Source organism: Marmota flaviventris, chromosome 12 (assembly GCF_047511675.1).
Source record: "Marmota flaviventris isolate mMarFla1 chromosome 12, mMarFla1.hap1, whole genome shotgun sequence".
NCBI classification, from domain to species: Eukaryota; Metazoa; Chordata; class Mammalia; order Rodentia; family Sciuridae; genus Marmota; species Marmota flaviventris.
In genome coordinates this window covers 89,122,375-89,150,251 of record NC_092509.1, presented here as the reverse complement: position 1 = coordinate 89,150,251, position 27,877 = coordinate 89,122,375, and the positions used below count along the sequence as shown (strand labels likewise).

The 27,877-nt window shown below is 30.9% G+C and overlaps 1 protein-coding gene across 2 annotated transcripts in view; it reads right to left on the bottom strand.

The window, feature by feature from the left end:
• The window catches only part of Brinp3 (BMP/retinoic acid inducible neural specific 3), a 361,370-nt gene that overhangs the window by 187,939 nt on the left and 145,554 nt on the right, over positions 1-27,877 (bottom strand). The window contains exon 2 of one of the 2 annotated variants that reach the window (XM_027948824.2): positions 7,035-7,225. The exons of the other annotated variant lie outside the window; for it this stretch is intronic. Within the exon in view, the coding sequence (XP_027804625.1) occupies positions 7,035-7,225 (191 nt within the window). The remainder of the gene's footprint in view (positions 1-7,034; positions 7,226-27,877) is intronic. 2 annotated transcript variants of the gene reach the window in all.

The window sequence follows — 27,877 nt, the reverse complement described above, 5'->3', positions numbered from 1 at the left end:
AGAGAGAGGGAGGAAGGGAGGGAGAAAGGGAAGGAGAAGGAGAGAGAGAGAGAGAGAGAGAGAGAGAGAGAGAGAGAGAGAGAGAGAGAGAGAGAGAGAACACACAGGTGCTTGCAGAAGAGAGGGAGAAAACTGATAAAATTAATCTTAAGAAATATGAGTATGCATTTAGTTTTAAATATAAGTATAGTAGTCATTTCCCCTTCATTGCCATTTATTTCATGATTCTCTAGAATAGCAAACTTCAGAAAATATTTATTTTCCTTTCTTTAAAGTTTTTTCTTAACCCATTAATTCCCAAGTTTTCATTTCTATGATTATGCCAATGAAATTGACATAGGTATATGAAAATAGGTTGAATACAGTAATCTAGAGCTTATATATCTTTTACATATGTGTGTGTGTATATATAAACCATGACAATATGTGTGTGTGTGTGTGTGTGTGTGTGTATAGACTCCATGACAGTATATGTATGTCATGATTTATGTATTAGGTCTTCCCCAAAAGCTCATGTGTGAGACAGTGCAAGAAAATTTGGAGGTGGGATGATCAGGTTATGAGAGCCTTAACCTAATTAGTGCATTAGTCCCCTGATGAGATTAGCTGGGTGGTACCTGTAGGTCAGTAGGCTGTGGCTAGAGGAGGTAGGTCAATGAGGAGCATACCTTTTGAGTGTATATTTTATGAACTGAACTTAGTCTCTTTCTGCTTCTTGGTGCCATGCCCTGAACTATATTCCTGCTACACCCTTGAACCATAATGTTTTGCTTCACTTCTGGCCCAGAGCAATGGAGTCAGCTATCTATAGACTGAGACCCTAAACAGTGTGGCCCAAAATAATCTTCTTTTTTCTCTAACTGTTCTTGTTAGGTCTTTTGGTTTTCACAGCAAAAAAAAAAAAAAAAAAAAAAAAAAGCTGACCAAAAGATATGTGCATATACATATATTTTAAAATGCTCTAATCACACACCTATTAATTTTTTCAAAAGAATAGATGTCTATAAACATAATAATAAATTCAAAGTGGTATATTTGTTGCTCAATTTAATTTTTTTGGAAGGGTACCCAGGATTGAACTCAGGGGTACTCGACCACTGAGGCACATACCCGCCCTATTTTGTGTTTTATTTAGAAACAGGGTCTCACTGAGTTGCTCAGCACCTCACTTTTGCTGAGGCTGGCTTTGAACTAGCCATCCTCCCTCCTCAGCCTCCGTAGCTGCAGAGATTACAGTAGTGAGCCACCATGCCCAGCCTCAATTTAAGTTTTATAGGTGTTCCACACCCAAGATGATAAGACAAAAAAGAGTTAAAATGAAATATGTATTCCAAAAGAATAAACAATTATCCAAATTTTCAAGTGATTATTCATATTTAAGACATGAATTTACATATATTTAGTGATTTACTCAATTACTTAAACTAAAGTAAATTTGTACTTCTTAAGAAGAGAAAAAGTGAAAATGAGAATGACAGCTGTTAATTGATTTTGAAAAAGGTGGTATATGGCAGAGAATTAAAACAATCTGTGAAAACACTGTATAGAACATAATTCACGTAGAGAAAAGTGAGAATTGACTATTTGTAAAATTAAATGAGAATATTTGAAATTCTTTTAGGGATGTAACAATATTGAGAAATATAATTGATATTCTCTCCATTTGTGTCTTATTGTTTAACTTCTGAGTTTCATTCTTTCTTTGCATGAGATACATAGAGGAAAACTATTTTGTAATATTATCAAGCTATATGGAATATTTTCCAGCTACAGTGACCCCTACACATTATGTGGTGATTATTTCAAATAGTAGTAGTGGTGGTAGTAGCAGAAGTCATTATTTTAAATACTTATTCTAGTAAGTTAGTATTATTCTGGATATCAATCATGCATGTTTACATTCCAACAACATACAAAATATTTTCTATATTTAAATAAACTTGAATATCTGAAAAAATGCTTAAATTTATTAATGTGGTAACCAAAATATACATTGTCATAAGAAACACATTCAGGAAAAAAATTCATATGGACTCTCATAGGAAAACAAGTCAACTAAGTTAAATATTTAATTTGGCTCTTAAAATCTATGCCTTCAAAAACAGTGGTGAATTTGGATTTACTCTAGGGTAAGACAAAATTTATTATTTAAAGTTGTTTTAAACTAACAAATTTAAAATTCATCTGTTTGGCACTAGAATTAATTTTGACCCAATTTTGAAAGATATTATTAGAAAAAAAGTGTTACGTCTAATACTCTAACTGGGAAGGTATTTTATCCAAATGGTCCTCATGGTCACTATTTTTCTGACTCTGCCCAAAAAGTTGTGTGCAAAGAGACTCAGTGTAGGAATGCGGCTTGATGAGAGGAAACTTCCCCCTTGCTTTTCTTGTGTTAGACAGGATGACCTGGTCAGGAGAGAACCTATACTTCAGCCTTCTCCTCACTACCTTAGAATTGACGGAGGCAAGAATACCAGAGGCACCCACAGGATTTCAGTGCTAGTGTGACTAGGTGGGAACTGGATGAGTAAGTCTGTATAGTTCCAGAGGTAAGGTTCAGGCACACTTAAAACTACTTTATAAATATTTTGATAAAAACTTTAGTGAAAATTTTATAGTTCTCTATCTTTAAGCTGAACCAGAATTTGGACCCAGCACTTTAAGTGAACACTTCTTCATGCTCCAAAGACCAACAAATTTATAGGCATCTTTTTTTTTTTCTATTCATTCATTGTTTTTTGTATTTCTGTCTTCAGCACACAGATACACTTCTATTTCAATATTTGTTGCATATTGAATTATAATGAAATATATTACAAACACAGTCATGAAATATACTTCATAGCTAGAAATCAATATGTCCCAGGAGTGCGATCTTTTTCAAGATTGATTCTTTAAATTGTGGAGCTTATTTTAGACATTTAAACAGTGATAGAGTTTGGATATCATTATCCAAAATAGCAGCAAGAAGAATTACTATATTGATAAATAGTCTAGAAGCTATAAAATGCAATAAATGGGGAAAATGATTTATATCGAAGAAGGTTTTTTATTATACATATTTTCCTTATAGGAAGATAATTCAATCACCAGCTTTATCTATCATAAAATATCCTATTAAAGGTTTCAAATGTGCTATCCAGAGTTTTATGTCTATGTCAATAATATTATGCACTAAATAACTCTTTGGGAAAAAAAGTCATTTTTCATTTATTTCCTTTGCACTTCTTTTACTGATAGTATTTTACACTCAACTTATTTTGAAAAAAATATTTAAACATAGGTAAAGACTTAGGTACTTAGAAAGCACAGTGTTAAAAACTAACAAGTCAAGTTTTTTTGCTTAAAATGTTTGCTTGTTTTTAATGACACATTATTATATGCTAGCATTATTAATATTATTATTTACAAAATATATACTAGTATTATTATGCCTTGGTCTTAGTCATTTAGGAGGGCAGCCAGAGACGGGAAATAAGGGAAAGAGTAAAAGAAAGAATTATCTCAAATTAAAAACCACAAAACTTATGTTTAATAAAAAAGTGAAGTAATTCAAATTCATATTCAACCAGATAAAGCATAGGAATGACAGACTCACACCAACAAAACAGGTTTGGTGCAATTACAACAGCAACAATTTCAAAAATTATCTGAAAACATTCATAGTATAATTATAGGTAGTTTATATCCTTAAGCCATTTAATGATTTCATTCATTATGCTAAATTATTATCATTACCCAATAGAGATTCATGAAGAAAAATACAAGTAACATTTGAAGAAAAAAATAATTTAAATAGAAAATAAAATGAACACTAAATCCAAGAAATATATAAAACATTGGAAGTGATTGAGGGTGTTCATTTGAAACCAATGCCCTTAAAGATATGCTTGAACAAGACTTTTAAATAACTCAAGCAAAACAATTTTGAGAATATATATTGTCATCATTGATTACTGCAGTTTTGAAGTGTATTTTGAAGTCAGGTAGTGTGATCCTGTTTTGTTCTTTTTGCTCAAGATGAGTTTGCTTACTTGAGGTTTTTGTGATTCATATAAATTTTAGTATTGTTTTCCTCTAGTTCTGTGAAGATCGCCATTCAGCCTGTGACAAGGATTGCACTGAATCAATAGATCATTTTGGGTAGTAGAGTGATTTTTATCAATACTGATTCTTCCAATTGGTGAACACAAGATGTCTTTCCATTTTTTTTGAGGGGGGTGTCATTTTCAGTTTTCTCATGAATGTTTTATAGAACTCATTACAGACATTCTCACCTTTTTGGATACAAATATGATAGGGTTTTATTTTGTTGTTGCTTTTTGTTTGTTTACTGTAGCTACTGAAGTGGGACTACTCTCTTGATTTCTTATTCAGATAAACTGCTATTGGTGTACAGCTACTTTACATTATGTTTCTATGTTGAATTTGTATCCTGAAACTTTGCTGTATTTTTTACTATTTTGGACATTTTTAGTGGCATCTGAGATTTTTCTATATTTAAAATGATGTCACGTGCAAGCTGTTTGCCATCATTGGAACAGTCAAAGTGAAAAAGTGACTTAATCCCATAAGGTCTTGAAACATGTTTTATTTTAAAAATTACAAAACAAAAACTAACATTAAAGCCAAAGTGTGGCATTCACAATATCAAAATAACAGAATAAGTAAAATAAATAAAAAATAAACAAAATTTTGATACTCAGGAACAGAATTGTCCATGAGAGCCATATGTACCTTTTGCTCTTTCTCTCCTATTTTTCCTTTCTCTCTTTTTCTTTCAGAAAATGAATTTTAGGTTATAAAATTCTTTTAGGTGCTTTTCCATACAACAGTATTGCAGTAATAATAAAAATAATGAAGACTAATATTATTTCAAAATCTCTCAACTCTTTATAGAATTCCACAATTATTGAAAGTATTTATACATTTTTGTCTACCTACATTACTTTCATAACAAAAATGTAAATGCACTATGTTTCAAGTATGCCAAACACAGTGTTCAAGATATTTCCATATATTTACACTATTTTTTTCATATTTTTATCACATAGGTGCTACTTTCTCTCTTTCTAAAATTCAGAGAAGTTAATGGTTTTTAAAGACTCAATTGGTTAAAATTGGGCTGCTTGTTGGTGGGAGGGTGTAGATAAGGATTCAACCTCAGGTTTGATATCTTTGTTTTATTATTTTATTATAATTCATTAGTGAGAAAATGGAATGGAGAAATAACAAAGGACAGAGCAGCCTTTTCTTTAAATCCTCAAGGTTATGGCACAGTCATATGTTTTCAAAATGTGAGGAGGATCTACTCCTTCTCTAACCTGTCCTTGCTCTCTTCATCTGCCCTTGCCTGGGTTCTCATTCTCTCCATTTCTAAACATTTGTGAAACTGAACCATTTGACTTGCTGGGTTTGCTTCCTTCTTTCAGTATTCTTCCTGAATTGGAACTCACTTACCCTCACTCAATATTTGAAACTTTTACATTTATCTCGGAAACTGGGCAACTTTGGTCCCTTAGAAAAGCATAGTTCCACTTATTTACTCATTGAACAAATAGTTAGAAAAACCTACTGTCTACCAAGCACCATTACAGATACTGTGTGAAGGGATGACAAATACAGACAAGGCCCCTGTTTCCACTAAAATATGCAAGAAAGAGATTACAAACCAGTACACAGGTAAAATACTTTTACATAATAAATACTTTGAAGAAAGAAAAGTAAGATCATGAAAAAGCAGAGAATAAAGGGATTCTCTGAGAAAGTAAGACTTGGTTAAAATATGTGAAGCCTATTGTGATTAAAAAAAATAGAGCATGAGGAAGAGAGAGTTGAGGGGGCTCAGATGAAACCTTGCTCTAGGTCACAAAGTAGGGCCCTCATAAATCAGAGCAAGATATTTAGGTTTCGTTTACAGTGGGCAGTTCCTGGTCTTAGATAAAGCAAGGAAGATGACCACACTCAGGTTTTTAAAAGTTCTGTGTGGAGAACAAACCATAGAAATATTGTAGGAGAAAAAGTAATAGTGACTTGGTCTGTTGAGAACCAGGAAAGAGTAAGACCCAGGAAACATTCTGAGGTTATAAACGGATGACTTCATACAGATTTGAAAGGCAGGGAAGGGAAAGAAATGACTTTAAGGAAGATTCTTTCACAACATTGAAAAATTGCATGAATGAGCTCACCAGTCTTCTATTAAAATTATCAAGCAACTGAAAAGGAAACAGGACTTTTTATTTCCAGAACTTTCCTATCCAGCTTTATTCAGTGTTCTTCATTATAGGAATTATAGAAATTACTCATTTTTAGGAACCATGGAATATTTAGATATTATTTCAAGTCATATACAAAATTGCAAATATAGAAATATGGGATATTTTTAAATCTTAGGAAAAAGTCATAATTCACTTATTACACAATACCTCGCAAATATCATTTTAGTGTCTCCAAAGTGCTGAATAATATATCACTGTGATAATTCTATACATAGCAATATTAAATTAAGAATTTCTTAATTTTTAAAAAATTTACAAATTGGGAATAAGTGAAATTATTAATCTCTATTTTTCACATTATGCATCATACTTCTTGGCATTTATTTCTCTTTTACTATATCATATGTCAAACACAACCAGAAATAATACAATAATGGAAAGAATCTAATTGTAGATCTTTACTATTTACCTCTAGTAAACACTTCCTGCTCTCTAGAAGCAATGACTTCTACCAGTGACATTTTTTAAACAAAATTTGCCATAACATTTGTATCACAGAATATAGTCACTATGCCTGTATTTAATGTATATTAGGTTTTAAATAGCTTTTTGGCATAGAGTAAGTGATATTCATCTATGTTGTGAATATGAATACTGTAATGGCATTTAAAACACTCAATGTGAGGGATAAATGAATGGATATATTATACAATTACTCAAACTGCAGCTATCTGGATTAATTCGCACATTTAAGTGATTATACAGTTTTATGATCAAGCACACACAGGCACAAATATTTTCAAAGAATCGTACCTCCCAGAGTAGCAGATAGCAAGAAATGAGTTCCATATTTCTTGATAAGGTTTTCTGTGATTTGCTGAAGGGTAGGTCGCCGTCCCAAAAGTCTTATGTTGCGGAAGAATTCAGGGGCAAGAGGCAGAGGGGAGCCAAGGAAATTTCTTCTTTCAACTGCAAGATTATTTACTTTCCAGCGGCCAAACTCCCTGAAAAGCAAATTTATTTTTATTCATAAATGCATAATCTATCTGAATGCTCTCATTTGAAAAGTTCACTTGGTAGTTTAGCTAAGGTCACTCGATTACAATGACTTTAGCTTGTAATGATATGTCACAGTCTCTGAGTAGGAGAAACAATATTTATAATTTATGTAACTGGAATGAATGCTCAAACCCAAGTATGTGTAGGAAAAACAAACCACTTAAAGTGAACAGCTTCCACTAACATACTTTTCCCAAATAGAAATGTAGCCATAAAAATGATTTTACTATGCATAGAATATAAATATGGATTTTACCACCCCCCAAAGAAAAAGCATGAAAAAGAAAAGAAAAAATTAAGGTAATCATGTTCTATGAAAAACAAACAAAAAACAAACTTATACTCATCATCCCAATGATTCTTTCTCCATTCCCTTTATTATGAAGTCATGGTCATGAACTGCACAGAGAGATCATGCTAAACAAAATTCTGTACACTTGCCTTTTTACACAAAAAATATTTTGAGGTCTTCTAATTATAATTTATTCATTCATACTTTAGTATAATCATTTAACTGTTGGGGTCTGAGGCTTTCTTTTTTAAATTAAATTGATTTTATCTGATCCATAAAAACAAAAATTTTGTATACTTATGCAGAACTATGGGACATTCAGATTCATGTGTACATTGTGTGATATTTAAACAGATTAAATAATTCATGACGATTTTCTCATAAAAATGTACCTCACCTAACTTGATTTGGGTGCATTTTCATCTGCCGATGCACACACCTTAAATATGAAGGGCCTCTGACTGTGGACTACCTTTCAGGGAGCTTTCTGTAGTTATCAGGTGCTTTTGATTACCTCAATCTGCTAAACTCTGCTACATTTATAGTTTCAATTTCTATCATTTCACATACATAAAAAAACTTTTCCACACCATATGATCAATTTATTTTCTCTGTCATGCAGCAACCAAAAGGAAAGAGCCAACTCTGGAGACATTGCCCACTTAACAAAATAACTAAGTTGTAAATAAATAAATCCCCAGTAATGTTAATAATTATAGGAAAGTGTTAATTTCCAGATATTTATTGGAAATTTTCCCAGTTTCCCCCCATATTTTCCTATAAGGAATCAAGTAAAACATGACACTTTCTACAGTGTATATTCAACATGTTCAGTTTGTATAGAGAAAATAAATGTTGAATTGAGATGTAAGAGGTTTCTCATTTCTATTTAATGTATTTCTTTTATAATATAGTGATACAGAATCACTGTTATAATCACTTTTTATTTTGGTGGAAACTCTGATGAGAGGTATTGAAATAATCATGAGAAGTGGTGACAAGAACACATTAAGAAAAAAAAAAAATCTCTGGGAAGCTAGGTACCACAACACAGATAGAAGATATTAAATATAAATATAAATATTCAGTGTCTCTTCTTCTGAATACAAGACAAGCTTACATTACTAGCACACTTTAAATTTACTGTGGTCATTTGGTTTACTTTGACCAATGACATTTGAGCATGTAAGATAATAAATCTCATTATTCAGTCTGGGATGATGATCAACAAGTATGGTGAGAATCCCAATCCCCTAAATATAACCTTGTGGTTTACCAGGATTCACAAATGCAGGACAAAATATAATTATAGAAAATCACCAAGATCATGTGGCTATTGTTTGCTTGGCTTGCTTCTTTTATAGCAATATAATATAGTACTTCATGACTGATTTATTTTGACTTTGGGGAAACTTAGGAAAGAAATAAGAGCTAATGTTTCCTACATAAAATTGTAACATTATTGGTACAGATTTTTTTTTCCCCCTGTCATGAAGACGAGATTCACCTTAGTTGCAACTAGACCTTGAATTCATTTTAAATTTTGGAAAAACAAAGCAATAGATTGCTGAATTGAAAACATGCTGTTGGGTTTGATTATCATAATGAGAACATTTTACATAAAGGCTTCTCAGGATTCAATCCAGATGCTTTATGTTTATATTAAATAAGAGCATTGTTGTATCTACCTAAATTTTACTTTCTACTTGGAGCCTTCCAGAACATAAATATCTTCCTATCATAACCTTTGGAAGTCTTTAAATGAAATAGTCACAGTCATTAGAGTCTAATGTAACTCAGCTCCTCTAGGGGCACCACTATTTTGTAGAGCACACAAATGGGCTCTTGCCAGTTCAGCCAGCACATTACTTTAAAAATGGCTTTTTTGGCTCTAAGGAGCCTCTATTAGTTTATTAGGGCTGTATGTTTGCCTGCTAAAAATTCTGACTTGCAAGCATCTATTATGTGCATCCACATAATGTTTACTTTTCTACAATGTTTATTATGATTTTATTCCTACCCATCTAATAAAAAAGGTTGGAAAACAAGAATGACATCATCAAATTTCATTCAAATAATGCTCACATAATTGCCACATTGCCATTGACCTTTCATATTAGCATTTAAATTCTATGTGAACACACAAATGTACTGAATGTATTTAAAATAAATTAATTTCCTTGATTTTTTTTTTAAATGCACATGTATGAATTCAGTTCCCCCCACATAAATAGCCACTGTTGGCACAGGAAATTTTGTACTCAATATAATAGGAAAAACAGCCTAAAATATTAACAAAACAAGATGATATAGTTACTGAAAAGATTTATCTCTAACTACTAAATTACTCTAAATGAAGTTGTTTGTCTAGACTCCTAAAGGCTATTTTTGTATTAGTTTTTCACATTAGTACACTTGTTGGCTTATAAATTTAATTCTGTCATTATTCATTAAATTTTGCAGACATAACAATATTAAAACTAAATATATTACCCAAACACTAATCTGAAAATAAATCCAACATGAGTATCATAAATTGACTTTCGGATTTTTAGTAGTAATAACCTTCTAATTACTTCTGTAAAATCATACTGATCTTAAAAAATGCTTGTAAAACTAAATCCATACTACTTCCCCATAACTTGATTATGTTTAAGTGTTATATATAAAATTACCTTTTTTAACACTCTTGCTGTATAGCTTCCACATTTCACAAATGACACTATTTTCCATTTGGCTGGTAAAAGTGAAATGTCCCTAATGGCCTCGATGATCATAGCACTGAAGTAGTGTTTTTAAAACAGCTAAATACTGAGCAGTTGGCAGTGTAAACTATCTACTTTCTTTCACCCTCCTGTCCCTGGATGCACCCAACTTCTTCATTTTCATTTTTAATTTAACAGTGGTAGGTTTTTTAAAAGCCAGGGAAGCATTTTAGATGAATCTGGACATTTATCAGAAGGAATTTATGAAAATTAAACACCAGAAGAAAAAACATAATCGCAAGCATGACTGATATACAATGTTGATATGTAGGAGTTTTGAGTTTCAAGAAGTAGCAATTAATGACTGATATATTTCCTATGAGCTGCCAAGCTCAGAGTAGACAATTAACATAACAAAACATTTGTCAGGCCCAGTAAAACAACAAAGATTCACTGTTGCTATGACCTCTTGACTATATTACTGAATCAAAGATGGGGGTGGTGTTAGAAGTTTTAAAAGAATGGCTTAATTTGTGGGGTCATAAAATGACTAAACATTATTTTATTTTATGTTACACAGCTGTTAATCATTTTGTATAGTTTTATAGGCTAAATTTTTATTCCAACTTTAAGGGAAACAACACAGAATTCAATTATCTCAGTCATTGACCATTAATTCCAAAGGTAATTCATTTAATAGTAACATAACAATACTACATGCTATATCTGTATATTGGTACCACATATATATCTACACTGTTGCACACATGATAATATTTCATAATATAAATAGTTATTATCCATTTATTTTCAGATGTTAGTATTTTTTTGTGATAGATAAACATACATGCTGCCAATTAATGATTCTAAGTTGAAGAAAGAGGGGAATAAGTAATAATATTGTCTGCACTTTTTTCTTCTTAAATTGTGAAAGTATAGCTTAACATTTATCACATTATACTAACGTGTCACAATTATTCTTTCATTACATTTATAAAATTATGTAGATTTGATAGTTGCTGATCAGTTTAGACAAACCTATAGCACAGATATAATTGAGCTAAAAATAAACTATCTACTTTGATTTTTTTTTCAGAAAAAGTAATAAATAAATATGAACTTTTTTTACATTTATAGCTACAGAAGCAATTATTATGCTGTTCGTAAAAGGAAAATGTTTGCATTTCATCCAAGAAGTGAAATATTTTACACAGGCAATATGATTTTTTTCAAAGGTGAATGGATTTAGGATTCAGGTGAATTTACTTATCTTTTTCTTAACAATTCAATTCATAACTTCAATCTCTTTGCCTTTTTGTATGTTCTTAAATTCACTGAGGCAAAGAAGCCTCATCTACGATTGTAAGTCTGGTAATATGGTCTCTAGTTTCTGAAGTAAAATTTGTAAATATTAACCAAAATGGTATGGAAGTATTGTTTACCTTTGAATAAATTATGATATATATACTTTTGCAAAGTCATAGTTTTATTCTCTACATAAATTTTTAGTATATGCACAAATATTTTTGATAAAGAAATTAATAAGAAAATTATTTTTAAATTTTTAAGTAAAAGGACTCAAAGAATCTGCAAATCACTTTTGTTTTGTCTTAGCATAGACTAATAAGTTATATGTTCATTTTAAAAAGATAAACGCCATAGAATAGATACCTACTGATAAAAATTAATGTGTTTTTGGTAATTTCTTCAAACACTTAAAAGGTATTTTAACTGAGATTTTTTGATTGTACAGCCTCTCCCTATACTCTTGCACTAAATTTTTATAAACCATGGATTTTGTCAAAGTAGCTACCCAAACAAACATCTGAGCTTCAAATCAATTATAAGGCTCATTTCAAGTAGTATAAGGTAAAAAAGCTAAATCAAAGATATTTTTAGAGTAATAGAAATTTTAGAGACAATAAATATAACTTGTTAATTTTCTTTTGTTTGTTTCTTTTTTTTTCAATAGTGTGGATTAAACTCAGGGGCAGTTGACCACCGAGCCATATCCCAGCTCAGCCATATTTTGTATTTTATTTAGAGACAGGGTCTCCCTGAGTTGCTTAGCACCTGGCTTTTGCTGAGTCTGGCAAAAGCCATCCTCCTGCCTCAGCCTCCTGAGCTGCTGAGATTACAGGCATATGTCACTGAGCCTGATATAATTTGTTAATCTTTTTAATATATTCATAATAAGGTTACTTTGGAAGAGCAACTAAATTAAGCAGAACAGTTTTTTTCTAAAATAAGTTTTACAATATCTTAAGAAAACTTCTTTAAAGTGTTATCTAATTTTCCCCCCATCATTCAGACAATTGTAACTTTCTCTTAACTTTGTGTGTTTCCTATGTACTGTGATAGGGAGACTGGATATGGTATATTTGGACAAAAATAAATTTTAAAAAATGTATGTCCTTAATTTTACAAGGTATAAAATATCTGTTCCCCAAATTATAACCTTTCAGCTTGAATTAGGCTTGAGTTGTTAGACTACCATTTTATACATAAACAGCTTATGAAATATAAACTAGTAACATCACCTACTCTGAATATCATTGTCACCTATGAATTACAAATCAAATCTATTACTTAGTAGGCACCTAATTTTCTCTTCTTGTACATTTGAGATTTATATAAAATAAATTTGTTAAATATCACCTAATTTGTACAGACTTCAAAAACCCCATAATATATGGCAGCTGCTTTTTTCTGTTCCACAGCCCTATCCATAACTAAATCAGTTCCTCCTCTATGTACCCACAGCATAATGCTCTTTTCCCACTGGTTACATACTGTATTTATTTATGTGATTCTTTTGTTTTATGTCTGTTTCTTCCATTATATGATAAGCTCCACATACATATGGGTTATTTATTATTTTTATGGCAATTGCATTCTTAAGATTCAGATATATGACATACAGTATTCAATCACTACATATATGCTGAATCAAAAACAAGCAAATGTGCTCATATGAGCTAAAATAAATAAACCCCTAAGTAGAGAGAAGGGTGATTACTGACTTTTTTGCATATATCTACCTCAAATTCATAGAAAACCAAGCCCAATGGAAGAATATGTTTCTTAATTACCCTCTTTGAATATTCTAGTGACTGGGGGAAACATTTGAACTATGAGCAAAATGTTAGCTTTGCCCAGTTATGTAATAAAATGTTTAGTGGTGGTACTCTGAGCTTCTGTGAGTTAATGCACTTTGAGGAGAACAATCCTGTTATTTCAGTTTCAGAAAATCTTTAAATTCGCATATATGTCAACCATATGGCAGGAAAAGGGAAAAAAAATACACTAACTTAGTTCTCATTTTAGGAAAAAAATATATTTATTTCTCCCACTAGGAAAAATATAGTAGTCTTCTCCTAAAGACTTTAGAAAATATTTCCCCCACTGCTATCAATAAGTTCAAAATTTAATAGGCAATAAGCAACATTTTCATATTAATGGTAAATGAAAATGCTGCAAATCCATTTTATCCCAACATGGAATTTGAAATGATAATTTAATTAGACTTGTTGGTACAGTAATTAACCTATGGTATTGAATTATGAGGTGTGTGCTCTTTTTTTATTTAATCTCCTTCTGATAAATGAGATAGCTTTGGTATAAATAAATACTGAGAACTGTAGATTTAGCAACAGATTAATTCTGAGGAGCTTAACATAAACACTAGTACCCTTAACTTCTTTATAGATTAGTAGTAACTTTGATTGAAAGGTATAATTTAATAATAGTGCCTGACATTGATGAGTGTGAGGTGTGTGTGTGTGTGTGTGTGTGTGAGAGAGAGAGAGAGAGAGAGAGAGAGAGAGAGAGAGAGAGAGAAGCATAAGGGGGAATTTTGCAGAGACAGAAAAACAGAAAGACAAAGATGGACAGATAGAGAAATAGAAATAGTGTAGGGAGGTTTTTTTCTTCAAATGCAAAGGAATGTGAGAAATATTAATATAAATTGATCAGAAGTAAAAAGCAGACCATAGATTAATCTTATATTATACTGACTAGTCATCAAGGAAACAGAAAACATAAATCTGTTCTTGGCGGAAGGAATTAAAGGAGCTTTTGAAACTTATTGCATTTCTTGGAAGAGGAATTATAGGGACTGAATGGCTAAACAAGTTTATGTTCAATTGCTTTTAAAAGTGATATTGTACAGTCCAAACTCCAGGCTCAGGGAGCAAAGAATAAAAGCCTCTGAGAGGAAGAAACAGGATGCTGAGAAAGAAAACAGATTCTTAGACAGGATCATCCAACATTATTGAGGGAATTCAAGGATGAAATTGAGAATCTGATGGGGAAATCTGTTACATCAACCACTAAGATGAAGGTTTAAAATAGGAATCTAATGCATGAGAAAGCCTCCAAAGAGGGATATATAAATAAATAAATATATTCACAAACTTGGATTCCAAAATAAAGTTTAACATCATTAAACACACAGAAATTATCCTGCCATGATTAAAAACAGCATGATTTCTGCCAGGGGATAGCATTTCTGTTAATTTTATTAAAGCTGCTTATAATGAAAAATAGTCATGTAGAAGAAACTAACTCATGAAAATAATGTGCTGGATCAAAATCACTACATGCTATTTCCTATTAAAAAGTGTGCTTTAAAAGGTTGCTAGAATATTTTCAGTACAAAACACATTTGAGAAAATGCATACAAATAATGGAAGTATCTAGAAAGAAAGATTAATCACACCAAAATAACCAATCACATTAGCTACCTAAATAATATTCAAAGCAAATAAGTAAATGATATCTAGTTTAAAAATTAACATACCTTGAGGCAGAACAATTAAGTAGTATTCAGAGGACAAAAATGTAGTGAAAGAACAAGCTACTGAAGCATCAGAGAACAAAAAATGTTAAAACATAGCAGAATACTGAGTTAAAAGAGAAGAAAGGGTATAACAAAAACGTGTGATGACAGTGAAAGATGGGATGCTGGTAAAGATAAGAATTAGTAAAAACAACTTTGGAAGTTTGTATTATTACTTCATTATTGAAATTGGAAAGGAAATGGAATTCCAAGCCTAACGTATTGATGAACCTGAAGAATTAATCAAGGCAGTCACTCCATATGACAAGGGAAAATAGAAAATTGAAAGGAAAAATAGATGAGCAAGGAAGTACCTAAAAAAAACTTCCCTTAATGGAGTGCAGATGAAGTGTAGGTAGAATACACTTGAATTTAAAGGACACAACAGGAGGACAAAAAAGAGAGAAAATTAAAATATTTGTATCTTTTTGAAAGGAAAAAACAAAAATAATTTTAAAAATGCAAACTTCTAGAATACAGAAAGAAACAAATAAAAGCTGAATTTACAGTATTGGTCAAATCACCACAATAAATTTGAGTTTTCTTTAGAATACAAAAGAACTTTAAATGATATGAATGCAGTTTAAAAATACCCAATATTCTGAAATTCCATTATTATTACACGGCACAATAAAAACCTGACAGAGGTAAGTTATTAATGAGTGTCTACAACATTGCTAAGAAAGATGAGATTCATGTTAACAAATAAAATGAATATCTATAGTAACAATGTATCAATATGTAGTTAGTTTTATGTAATCAATTTATATTCATGGACACTGTGTTATGCCGACAGTGATGTCCAAAGTATCCATAATAGTAACTGATATTTGTAAAATGTTTTTCTTAACCTCTATCATATCTTTCACAGGACTTTGAAGTAAGTGCATTATGGCATAAAGGTCAAATAACAATGGCTAATGCTATATTTACATGTGCAAAATTTAGGATAGGAAGATTTATGAAAAAGCACTTACATCAACATGATAGTATATATTTTCAATTGATTTATCATTAAGCTCATCTATAGTTACACTGGCTCTTGCTATTCTGCAGAGGAAATTCAGTGACTAAACCCATGGTTGATGATTCTCTGGCAGGCAGCTTCAGCTCCACAAGTGATTTTGTTCTCAGCCCTCTTTCTTGAGTCCATAAATGTTGCTTGGATCTCTTTGATTGCCTTTTCTCCTATAGATCAATACTTCTCTGAGGAAGTTGATACTTGACAGATGGTGATTTTCATCTTGGAACTGATTCATTCATTAATAAGATATTTATTGCATACTTATATATTAGAACTGTTGTTACATACCATAATCACAAAATACAAGTAGCAAACCTAGTCAGAGAGAGAAATTTCATCAGTAGACTGCCAGAGAGCTCGTTTGATCTTGATGTCCTTAGGCAAACTTTTGGTCAAAGGGAAAATATGAATTTTGTACTTTTATATTATACATTAATTCTAAGAATTTACTATGAAACAGGCATTCAATGAATACCCCTTGGATTAATATTTGAACAAAGTTCTTAATTAAATTTCATTCAAATTGACAGGTATAATGGTTGTATTGAGCTTTTTTTCATTTTGAGATTATGGTAAATTCATATGTAATTTTAAAAATACAGAGAAAATCCATGTATGTTTTTACCAGTTTTACCCAATGGTAGCATCTTATAAAACTTTAGTAATCACAATCAGAATAATTGGCATTGACACAGCTAAGTTACAGAATATTTCTGTCACCACAAAAGTTCTTCCTGTTGCTTTTTATAAGACACTTCCCTTTTGTCCCTTCTTAACTCCTGACAACCAACAATCCTTTCTCTGTTCCTATGATTTTGTTTTATTAATAGTTATTTCTATTTTAGTCAGCTTTTTCACTGCTGTGACTAAAGGACCCAACCAGATCAGTGATAGAGGAGGAAAAGTCTCTTTGAGGGCTCACAGTTACAAAGGTCTCAATCCACAGAGAGAGCCGGCTTTATTCCTCAGGTCTCTAGGAAGAACAACATGGCTGAAGATTGTGGCAGAGAGAAGCAGCTCACATGGTGATCAGGAAGCAGAAAGAGAGACTCCATTCTCTCGATACAAAATATATACCCCCATAGCCACGCCCCTAATGAACCACTTCCTCCAGCCACATCTCACCTGCCTCCAGTTACCACTCAGTTAATCCCAACAGGGATTGAGCCACTGAATGGGTTAAGGCTACAACCCAATCATTTCTCCTACAAACCTTCTTGCATTGTGTCACACATAAGCTTTCAGGGAACACTACATCTCTAACAGTTTTACTAATGATATAACATACAAATGATATAGCATATAAGCCATCAGCATTGACTTCTATCACTTGAAATAATTTCCTGGAGATTCAACCAAGTTGTAATTTACACCAACCATTTGTTCACATTTATTACTGAGTAGTCCTGCAGGCTATGAATGTACCCCTGATTGTTTTACCTATTGAAGGATATTAGTGTTGTTTCCAGATTTCAAGTATTTCAAATAAAACTGCCATGAAAATACAAGTATAGGTTTTGTGGTCACAACTTTTCATTTCTGTGTGATTAATATTCAGGTGTGCAATTGCTGAATTTTATGATGACTGTATGTTTATTTTATTTTATTTTTTTAGAAACTGTTTTCAGAATGACTATACTGTTGTGCATTCACAGAAACAATGCCTGCATGATTCTGTGTCTCCCAATCCTCATCCTTATTAGCATTTTGTGATGTTTTTATATTACTATTACATCTGGCATTCTGAAAGTGATATCTTGTGATTGATTTCAATTTACTCTAAATGTTCAATGGCATTGCTTAAATTTTTATGTTCTTTTTACCCTTTATACATATTTGGAAAAATATCTGGTCAATTTTTTGGCTATTTTTTATATTTGGGTTTTTTAAACTAGTAAGTATCTATACTTAAACACATACACACCTCGAAACAGTAATCTTCCTGAATATATATGCTGAAAATATGTTCTGTTAGTCCATAGTTTGATTGCATTATCTTAACAATACTTAAAAATTGAGTAGACTGATATCTCTTATTTTATTCTTTTGCAAAATTGTCCAGGACTTCTAGTTTCTTTGACTTTTCATATAACTTTAGAATAATACTCCTTATATTTAGAAAAAAAATGATGCTGAGATTCTTAAAAAATATGCTAGACATTTATTAGTATTTTGTAGAGTCAATCACATATGGTTGTAAATAAGTCATATCTTCTGCAAACAGGGAGAATTTTATATCTTCTTTACCATCTCTAACATTTAATTTATTTTTCTTATTGCTCTAGCAATGCTCAGTGTGTGTCTTCTTTTTGTTTGTTTGTTTGTTTATTTGTTTTGTTTACTGGGGATTGAATTTAGGGACGCTCAAACATTGCCACATCTCCAACCCTATTTTGTAGTTCATTTAGAGACAGGGTTTCACTGAGTTGCTTAGCACTCACTATTGTTAAGGCTGGCTTTGAATTCAAGATTCTCCTGCCTCAGCCTCCTGAGCCATAAGCCACTGAAACCAGCCTTCTTCTATCATTTTTAGACACTTTTCTACTGCCTGTGCTCTTCAACAGAATCCTAGAACATGCTCATCTTGTAAGGAAAAGCATTTAAACTTTGATCAAATTTACTACTTTCTCCCCCCCATGGACTCTGAAAATCAGTGATTTGACCTTCTGTTTCCAAATACTTCACTTTTGTAGATTTCACAAATAGTGAGATCACAAAACATTAGTCTTCTGTGTCCATCTTATGTCATTAAACACCATATTCTCTGGTTCATTCGTATTGCTACAAATGGTAGGATCCCCTTGTTTTTCATAGCCAAATAACATTTTATTATGTGTATATATCACATTTTCTTTATCCATTCATTTTTACATGGACACTTAGAGGATTCCATGTTTTGGCCATCGTAAAAAATGCTACAATGAACATGGAAATGAAGACTGATATCTCTTTGAGATACAGTTTTCATTTCTTAGACTATATCACTCAGAATTTGAATTATTAGTTATTATAGAAATTCTATTTTTACTTTCTATAGTGGCTACACAAATATTCATTCACTCTAATGATGTACAAGGGATCTCTTTTATTCTATCCTCCCTAACAATTTATGTTTCTGGTATTTTTATAATAGTTATTCTAAGAGGAGAAAAGTATTATTTCAATGTGATATTTTATTTATACTTTCTAATTTTATGTTGTTGAATACCTTTTAATATACCTGTTAGTCCAAATGTATGTCATCTTTGGAAAAATATCAATTTATGCCCTTTGCCTAACTTTAAAATAAATTATTATTGATATTTTACTATTGAGTATTAGGCATTCTTAACAATAACAGATCCTTAGCAGATATATGGCTTGCAAATATTTCCTAGGAATTATGCATGCTGCTTTTTAAATTTTGCTGATTGTTTCCTTTGCAATGCAGAAGATATTAATTTGATTCAATATCATTATCCTATTTTTGCTTTGGCTATCCCAAGCTTTGGTGTCAAATTTAAAATAGCCATTGTCAAGATTAATGTTGAGAACATTTTCTCCTATGTTTTCTTCTAAGGGTTTTACATTTAGAAATTGATGAGAAAATGAAGTCAAGAGGAAAACTCTTTTTGATTACATATAAAATTTAATGTAGTAAGGACAATGGGTGTGATTTAAGAGAAAGGTTAGGGTTTTTTTGAGAATATACAGAAACATCACCTGGTTGTATAGAAAATGTTATTTGGTGGGGTAGAATATGAAAAGCGAAATCAAAATTTTTTCTAATAAAATTTATAATTTAATTATATATAGCACTGATAGAGATACATTGATATATAAATGTATTTTCTCCCTATAGACTCATAGGTACAATCACATGTATATTATATACTATATTAATCCCTCTATAAATACAACCAAATGTTTAAAATGTTTGATAATATCTTAATACACAAAGATCCATTTTGTTATAGATTTATTTTGGTTGCTATTGGTATTGTTTTGTTTTATAAAATAGATTTTACTTTTCATAGCAGTTTTGAGCTCAAAGTAATATAGAGAAGAAGGTACAGAAATAGCACATGTGCATCCTGTCCCCATATATATACAGCTCCCACACCATCAGTTTCTCCTACCAGAATGGCACATTTATTGTAACTCATAAACCTACATTGACACAACATTATCACCTGAAAGAACACTGTTTACATGAGGGTTCACTTGGGGTTGGATATTTTATAAATCTGAAGAATAAGTTGTTTTTTAAATGATGTAGTATTATAGAAGTTATCTTCCAAAGGAAAACAAAAAACATTTTTATAATAAAAAATTAAGTCCTTGATGAAGAATAATCCAAAAACCAATTACAACTAATGAAAAAATAAAAATAAAACCAGGTGCCTGCCCTGTTTAGTATAATGATTTGGGGTTCCTGTTAGCTGTCACTTTAGAGTGCTCAGAGCCTTTCAGTGACACACAATTATTTGTATTTTGCCAAACTTTCCAATTCATTCCACCTTTTCCTACATTCTCCTTGTAAATATTTTCTGCAACACGTGTTACCATGCTTACTTATTTCTTTTCACATTTTAAAGATTCCCGTGCCTCTCACACATGAGGCTGGCCACTGGAAGTTGTCCAAGCCATAAATGTGAAAAATAGACAAGAGACACAGGATTACCAAGTTGCTTTAATTAAGAATACTTTTTAGTAGTAAAAACATTCAAGTCTCATGTAAGCATTCTTCACAATTCAGAAAATATTGCTCAGCTTCTATCTGCTGAATACTCTTATAAGTACTTACTAGAATATACAATGAATGTTGCAAATAAAACAATTTTAAATGTACAGAATTTTATCTGTAATTTTTAGTGCAGTAAGAAATATTTAATGCAGAAAAATATTAAGTTAAAATTTAGCATCTAAAATAAATTGGCATATCACCATCAAAGTGGGTTTTGGGATCCCAAGGCATTATTTTATAGTTACAGAGGACATAAGGATAACACTTATAATTAGATAGCATATTTTAATTTTCCAACTTTGAGCATATAGCAGCAGATGGAAATTAACTTTTATTTTTAATTTAATAAGAAGATCATGCCAAGATATTCTCCAAAGAGTAATTAAAATTAAATTTTTAGAAACATTAATATTTTGATATCCACATAAATATAAGTTGAATGGTATGATTCTTCTGATGGTAATTTAACTAATGTATTTCATAAGAAAGCAATAATTCCAATGGTGGTGGGGTGGCTGTAAAGCTGAAGGTAACCATGCTTTTTATAAATGATATTCTAATCAGATAGGTGACAACAGATGATAACAGAAATACTAATCAATTAAGACTGAAAAAAGGAATGAATAGAGAAGTATAAATTGAAGATTAAGATATCAAGCTACATTGTTGCTTAATTTTAATTGAAACTGAAGTAAATGACTTTTTTTAAATATTTATTTTTTAGTTGTAGTTGGAATACAGTACCTTTATTTTATTTATTTTTATGTGGTGGTGAGGAAAGAACCCAGGACTTCGCATCTGCTAGGCATGCTCTCTACCACTGAGCCACAATCCCACCCCGTAAATGAGCTTTAACATCAGTTACTTATTTTATTTATTCAGGTTTTAATAAATTGCAGTTACATATTATAACAAATGACTTTACTCATTCTCATTAGAGCTCAAATAACTATTTTATATATTAGGTATTAGGACACATCTGAAAGAACTAGGTCAATTAAAAGTTAGTAAAGCCAGAAGTCCAGATGGCACTAAATTCACCCAACTAAAATTAACCACCCTAGATTTGGCTCATTCTCATTATTCAATTATTCATGTGATATATGTGAAAATCTGGCAAATTGGAAAATTGCCGGTAATTTGCCCCGTCAATGTAAGAAGACTCAGTTCTAATTATAGATTTAGATAAAATAAGCATCTTCTTTTCCTCTCTAGGTATTTTAAAAAGCAACTGACTTACAATTGTAAATTTAACAATCAACAGAAAAGCATAGATAATTTTTCTTGAGTTAATAATTTCAGTCACCATTCATATAAAGTTAGCAAGTAGTCATCTACTGTAGAAGAAACACTACATATTAAATTGAAGAAGTTTTAAAAGTTTAAAAAGTAGAAATATAAGCAGAGGGTTTATCCTTATAAAATTCTGCTACAAATTTGCTTTATAAACCTGAAAAATCATTTATCATTAGATATTTAAAAAATCATTTATCATTAGATTTTTAATTTTCTGTATTACAAAACCAAGCATTTATACATAAAAATATCAATTTTCAGAGTGCCTTCTTTAAATTATATAACTCTAGAAGAAAATTTAAACAATAAACTAAAAAGTCAACATATTTCAATATAGCTAGTATGTGACTCACTATTTTACAAAAAATTACATATTGAAAATCGTCCTCTATCATTGTATCATATGTATATAGTTAAGAAATAAAATGAAAGTTTTTTTTTTTTACTTTTTTGACAATATTCAACTGATACCTTGTGAAAACAATGATACTGTAATCAATCACAACTGCTTAACTCTTTTCTTATTGAAGATTCACAATAACTCTTTAAGGCATGTGTAATTATTATCATTACCCTTATACAGATGATGAAACTAAATATAGGTTAGGATACTTGCCCAATTGGAAACATTTTATAAATCAGTACTGCCCAACAGAAATATTTTGTGAACCAAAAATATTCTTTTGTCCTCTAGCAAGAGGAAGACATAATCTAAAGGGGGTTTAAGAGAAGACAGAGAGGTGGCTCTGAGATTGGAAAAGAGACTCTGAATTTACTTAAGCCATTTTGGAGGATATTGAGATAATCTGGTTTTAGGAGGAGGGTGGCCAAGAATCAAAAAGACAAGAAGGCAAGCATCTCAGAGAACAATAACAAAAATATATGATTTGAATATGTATTTGTAATCTGACCTGGTGACAAAGGCATATTACCTGTTTAAAATAACAACATTCTTTGTAGGACTAAAGACAAAGCTGAGGGTGGGAAATGGGGTATGATTTTAGTGACCTTGACCTATTTGATTACAAATAAAATTTGCAGTATAATAAATTTCTCTATAGTCTAGTTGGGCAGATTTTTTTCTTTATTCTTTGTGCTAGAGCTCACCCATTTTAGCACAGAAAATCAAATTTACTGTAAAGCCATTGCATATACAGTTAGACACAAGAATAAGATTAAAGAGAACAGGTGGGGAGAGTTATTTACATAAATGTTGCATTGCAGAGGTAGATAGGGCAATTCCTATGCATAAAATTCATAAAATATGGTGTATTTAAGTCAATGAATACTATAAAATTTCACTTCAGTCTTGACCATTGTTTCAATTTTATAGTTTTGCTTAACAGTAAAAGTTTCAATTTCTGCTACTAGTTTCCCAAACAATAATTTATATGAGAATTGAAGAATCCTGAAGAGCACAGATTCCTTAAATTCTTGTGAGTGCAAAAATTTCTGTATGGGATAATGCATTTTGTCATTTTATAGCTTGTAATTGGGCTTGCTTAAATGCCCAATGTTAAATCATAATAAGCAACATGGATTAAATAATAAATGTTTGAGGAGATTGACACATTTAACCTAATTTGTACATTACACAATGTATACATATTTTGAACATCACATGGAATCCAATTAATTTTTATATTATTTTATTTTTTTAAAATTTGTTTCTGTATTTCAGTTAAAATAAGTCTAATTTTAAAACAAAAATTAAAATGTGCCATGATATCAAAACATTTTAAATTTTTTAATCATATGTACTATAAAGAATTGAGCTACATTTTATTTCATTTTTCCCTAAAAATAAAAATATTATAAGCCAAACTTGCAGCAGTTTGGACTATTCATATTTTATGCTTCTAGATCACTCTGTATACATGAATAGCCTTGTATGTATATGCACTTAATAAATGTTAGTGAATACAAAGAAATGCCAAATTTTTATACAAGTATGTTAAATTTTACCCAAGTGTAATGGTATCTTTACAGAGATAAAGCCTCATTTTTCCTTTTTAATTTATTTTTCAAAGTGCAGATTTTATTCATTGATAATGCTAAGTAAGCACTGCTTATCTCTAAAACATAACAAAATAATTTTTAAAAGCTTCTGTATTTATAAGTTGCTTCCTTTTTTCTCTTGTCCTTAGATCTGCACTTTGAAACAGTAACAAAAAAGACAAACATAATAAACAAAGCTTCCATTTAAATCTGGATGGTAGATTATCTCTTTCATAGAAATAATTAAATGCTGGACTAAAATAACCCTTTAAAAGTATTCTACACTGGCAAGAACATTAGGATTCTTGAGGGAAAAAAATCCAAGAAAATTAAAGCACAGAAAACTTGTTCGGGTGATACCTGCCTAACTTAGATAAACTTGAACATCAGTTTTATGACCTTAAATGTCTCTGGGGAAAGAGGAAGAAATCCAGGACACACTGAAGGGAACAAGGACTTGGAGACCCCTAACTTCTTCCATATGCTCACTGATACATAAAACTGTCCTCAATAACCTGAACTATCCTTTAAGGGCAATCTAGAAACATCACTGCTTGTGAGGAGACAAAAGAAAAACTGTCTGTCCTGAATTTTAGCACTGAATAAAAGAAAATCTCTCATGAATTGTAAAAGTATAAGCTTTAAAAATTTTTGGTTATGTAAATATGTTTTTGTTAATAAAGAATAAAATATAAACAGTAGACTCATAATTTAGAAGGAGATTAAATAAAATTTTAAAATTCTAAGGTCTTTGAATTTTCAGAAGAAGAGTATTAATAAGAGTTAAGTTTTAAAATATTACTATATGTGTTAAAATTTACATGTGCTTCTGTGTTAAATTTTCTGAAGTGTAAATATGCTAATTTTTAAAATGAAAGAGCTTAAGAGAAAAGAAATAATAGAAAAGTGACAAAAATATAATGCACAAAATAAGATATTTGACAAATTACAAATGTGCCATATAAATTCAGGCAAATTATGTATATTTTAAATAGATTTATTTAGAAACACACTTCTAAGAGATGCATGGACCAATGGACTAATTTTAGAAATCCAAAGGAACCACAATAGAAATTAAAAAAAAATATGTTTAGAATTGTACTATGCTATGTATCTATGACTGTTGGATACAAAGAAAGTATTGCTAAGCATGGAATTTATAGTCTCAAATGTTTATATTGGAAGGTTTCCCAAAAGACTGAGAAGGAGTTGGATATAAATCTGTAATAAATGTGTGAAATGAATCAAAACAAAGTCAAGAAAGGAAAAAGTCATAACAAAGAAAAAATATAATAGAATTGATAAAGACAAAAATTGATAATTAGACAAAGGAAAGAAGAGTAAAAATTGATATGATGAACTATACCAAAATTAAAACTTCTGTGCATCAAATAACAAAATCAATAGAGTGAAAAACATCCTATTTAATTTGAGAAAATATTAGCAAATCAAATATAACAAGGAATTAATATAGAAAATATGTTAAGAATTCCTACAATTTAACAAAAACAGCAAAAAATGAAAACAAACAGTAAACCAACGACCCAGATTTAAAATGGGAAAAGGTCTTGAATTGACTTATCTCCTAAGAAGATATTCAAAGAACTAGCAAGCATATAAAATGAAATTAAACATCACTAATCATTGAGGAAATGGAAAAATCAAAACTAAGTTTTAACACATAATAATAGTTTAGATAACCAAATCCTAAAAGAATAACATCAAACAAAACAAAATAAAAACCAGAAAATATCAAGTATTGATAAGGGTATAAAGAAATTGGAACTTTTGTGCTCTATGGGGATGTAAACTGGTTGTTCCATTGCAGAAATTGCTCTAAAAATTACCATATGATCTAGTAATTCTACTTCTGTATATACATCCAAAATAATTGAAATCATGGTCTCAACAAAATATATATACATCCGTATTCATAACAGCATTGTTCAAAATACCCTTATAGTGGAACACTATAATTAATTAATCACATATCCTCAACAGATGAGTGGATAAACAAAACATCATATATATGAACAGCAAAATATCATTCAGGCTTAATATATTCTATTGTATAAATGAATCCTGAGGCTATTATGCAAAGTGAAATAAACCTTTCACAAATGAAAAATACTGTATGGTTCTACTTATATGAACTACCTAGAATAGTCGAAACTATGATTTTAGGCAGAATGTTGAATGGTGATCACCAGAAGCTGGGTAATTGGGGATTGTAGAATTATTACTTAATGAATACAGAGTTTTGCAAGATGAACTGGCTTCTGGAGATAGATAGTGGTTATGGTTATATAATATGAAGATACTTAATACCACTGAATTTTATACTTAAATATGGTTAAGAAAGTAAATCTGTGTATTTTAATTAATTTTTTTAATTTAAAAGTATATGATCCAAACCAATATTTTCAGAGAAGTATGATATATGTTATGTTTAGTTACCAAAAGAATTGAGGAAAAGAGTTTTACGTGACTAATATTAATCTCATTAAAGACTTTAATTTCACAAATTTCATTCTGTGTTTCACTGTCCATTACACTATAGAATAATATACATAGGATAGGAAATCTTTTTGAAATAGAATCCAATTGTCAAAGAATTATTTGAAATAAAATCCATTTTCATTTCCCAGGTTACTTATATAAGAATTTACTCCATTTCACTTAGAAAATTATTATTCCTATGGTAGTTTACTTTTACTCTAACTTATATGCTAATTGGAAAATATTAATTATAGTTTAGGAGAGTAATATTTAATATTTAAATCCCTGTCATGAGCCATCCATGGGCTGTGTGTGTTAGCTATGCTCATTTGAGCATATGAGGGGACTGGTCTGGCATTAAGTACTTTTGGGGCTGTGTGACATATGTGTGCCTTTTCTCTCGCTCTGCCTGTGATCTCATACAGCACCTGGGATGGGTGTGGCTTTCCAAGATGTCCAACCTGCTGACCACAAGACATCACCAAGCAAGGCTCCACCCTTTAAAACCCAATCTCTTGCCTTATTTGGGTAGATTTTCCCCAATAAAAGGGGGTTTCATGTATACTTTCTCTCTTGCCTCTTGCCTCTCTTGCTCCCCTTGCCTTCCAGTGTGGGAGCTGAGGTCTCAGAGCCATCCCTGAACCCCAAAACAGGTATTTGTGTGTGTGTGTGTGTGTGTGTGTGTGTGTGTGGTTTTCTAGTTGCCAGCCCAGCCAGTTGGTGACAAATCCCCAAATAAATCTTCAGAATAAAAATGAGATACAGACAGATGGTTTTCAAATTTTTGACTACTAGGCTTTGTGGAAGTTTCCTCAGGGACTTCAGCTGGGCAGCTGGGAGCCATGGAGTGGTAGCCAATCTCTAAGTGTTTCTATATTGTTTCCTACTTGTCATTTTTGTTCTATAGTATTTTACTATATTGGGACTCAGCTTCTCTTAGTGTGTGTGTTTTTTTTTTTTAAATAAGACTGCTGTTCTAACAGATGGAATCATTCCTTGTTAAAAACATCAAGAAAAAGTCCCACAATGGGAAGAATTAATAAGGAAGAGAATGATTTATTAAATGCAAACATTTGCAGTTAATTACATGGAAAATTTTCCATAGTATTTAGACTTTAGGTTTACCAAGAAAAATTTTTGATACGTCATTTTCATGTTTATAGAAAATATCACACCATAAGGCATACAAACTTTCTGAGAGCATTAATTTGTGATCA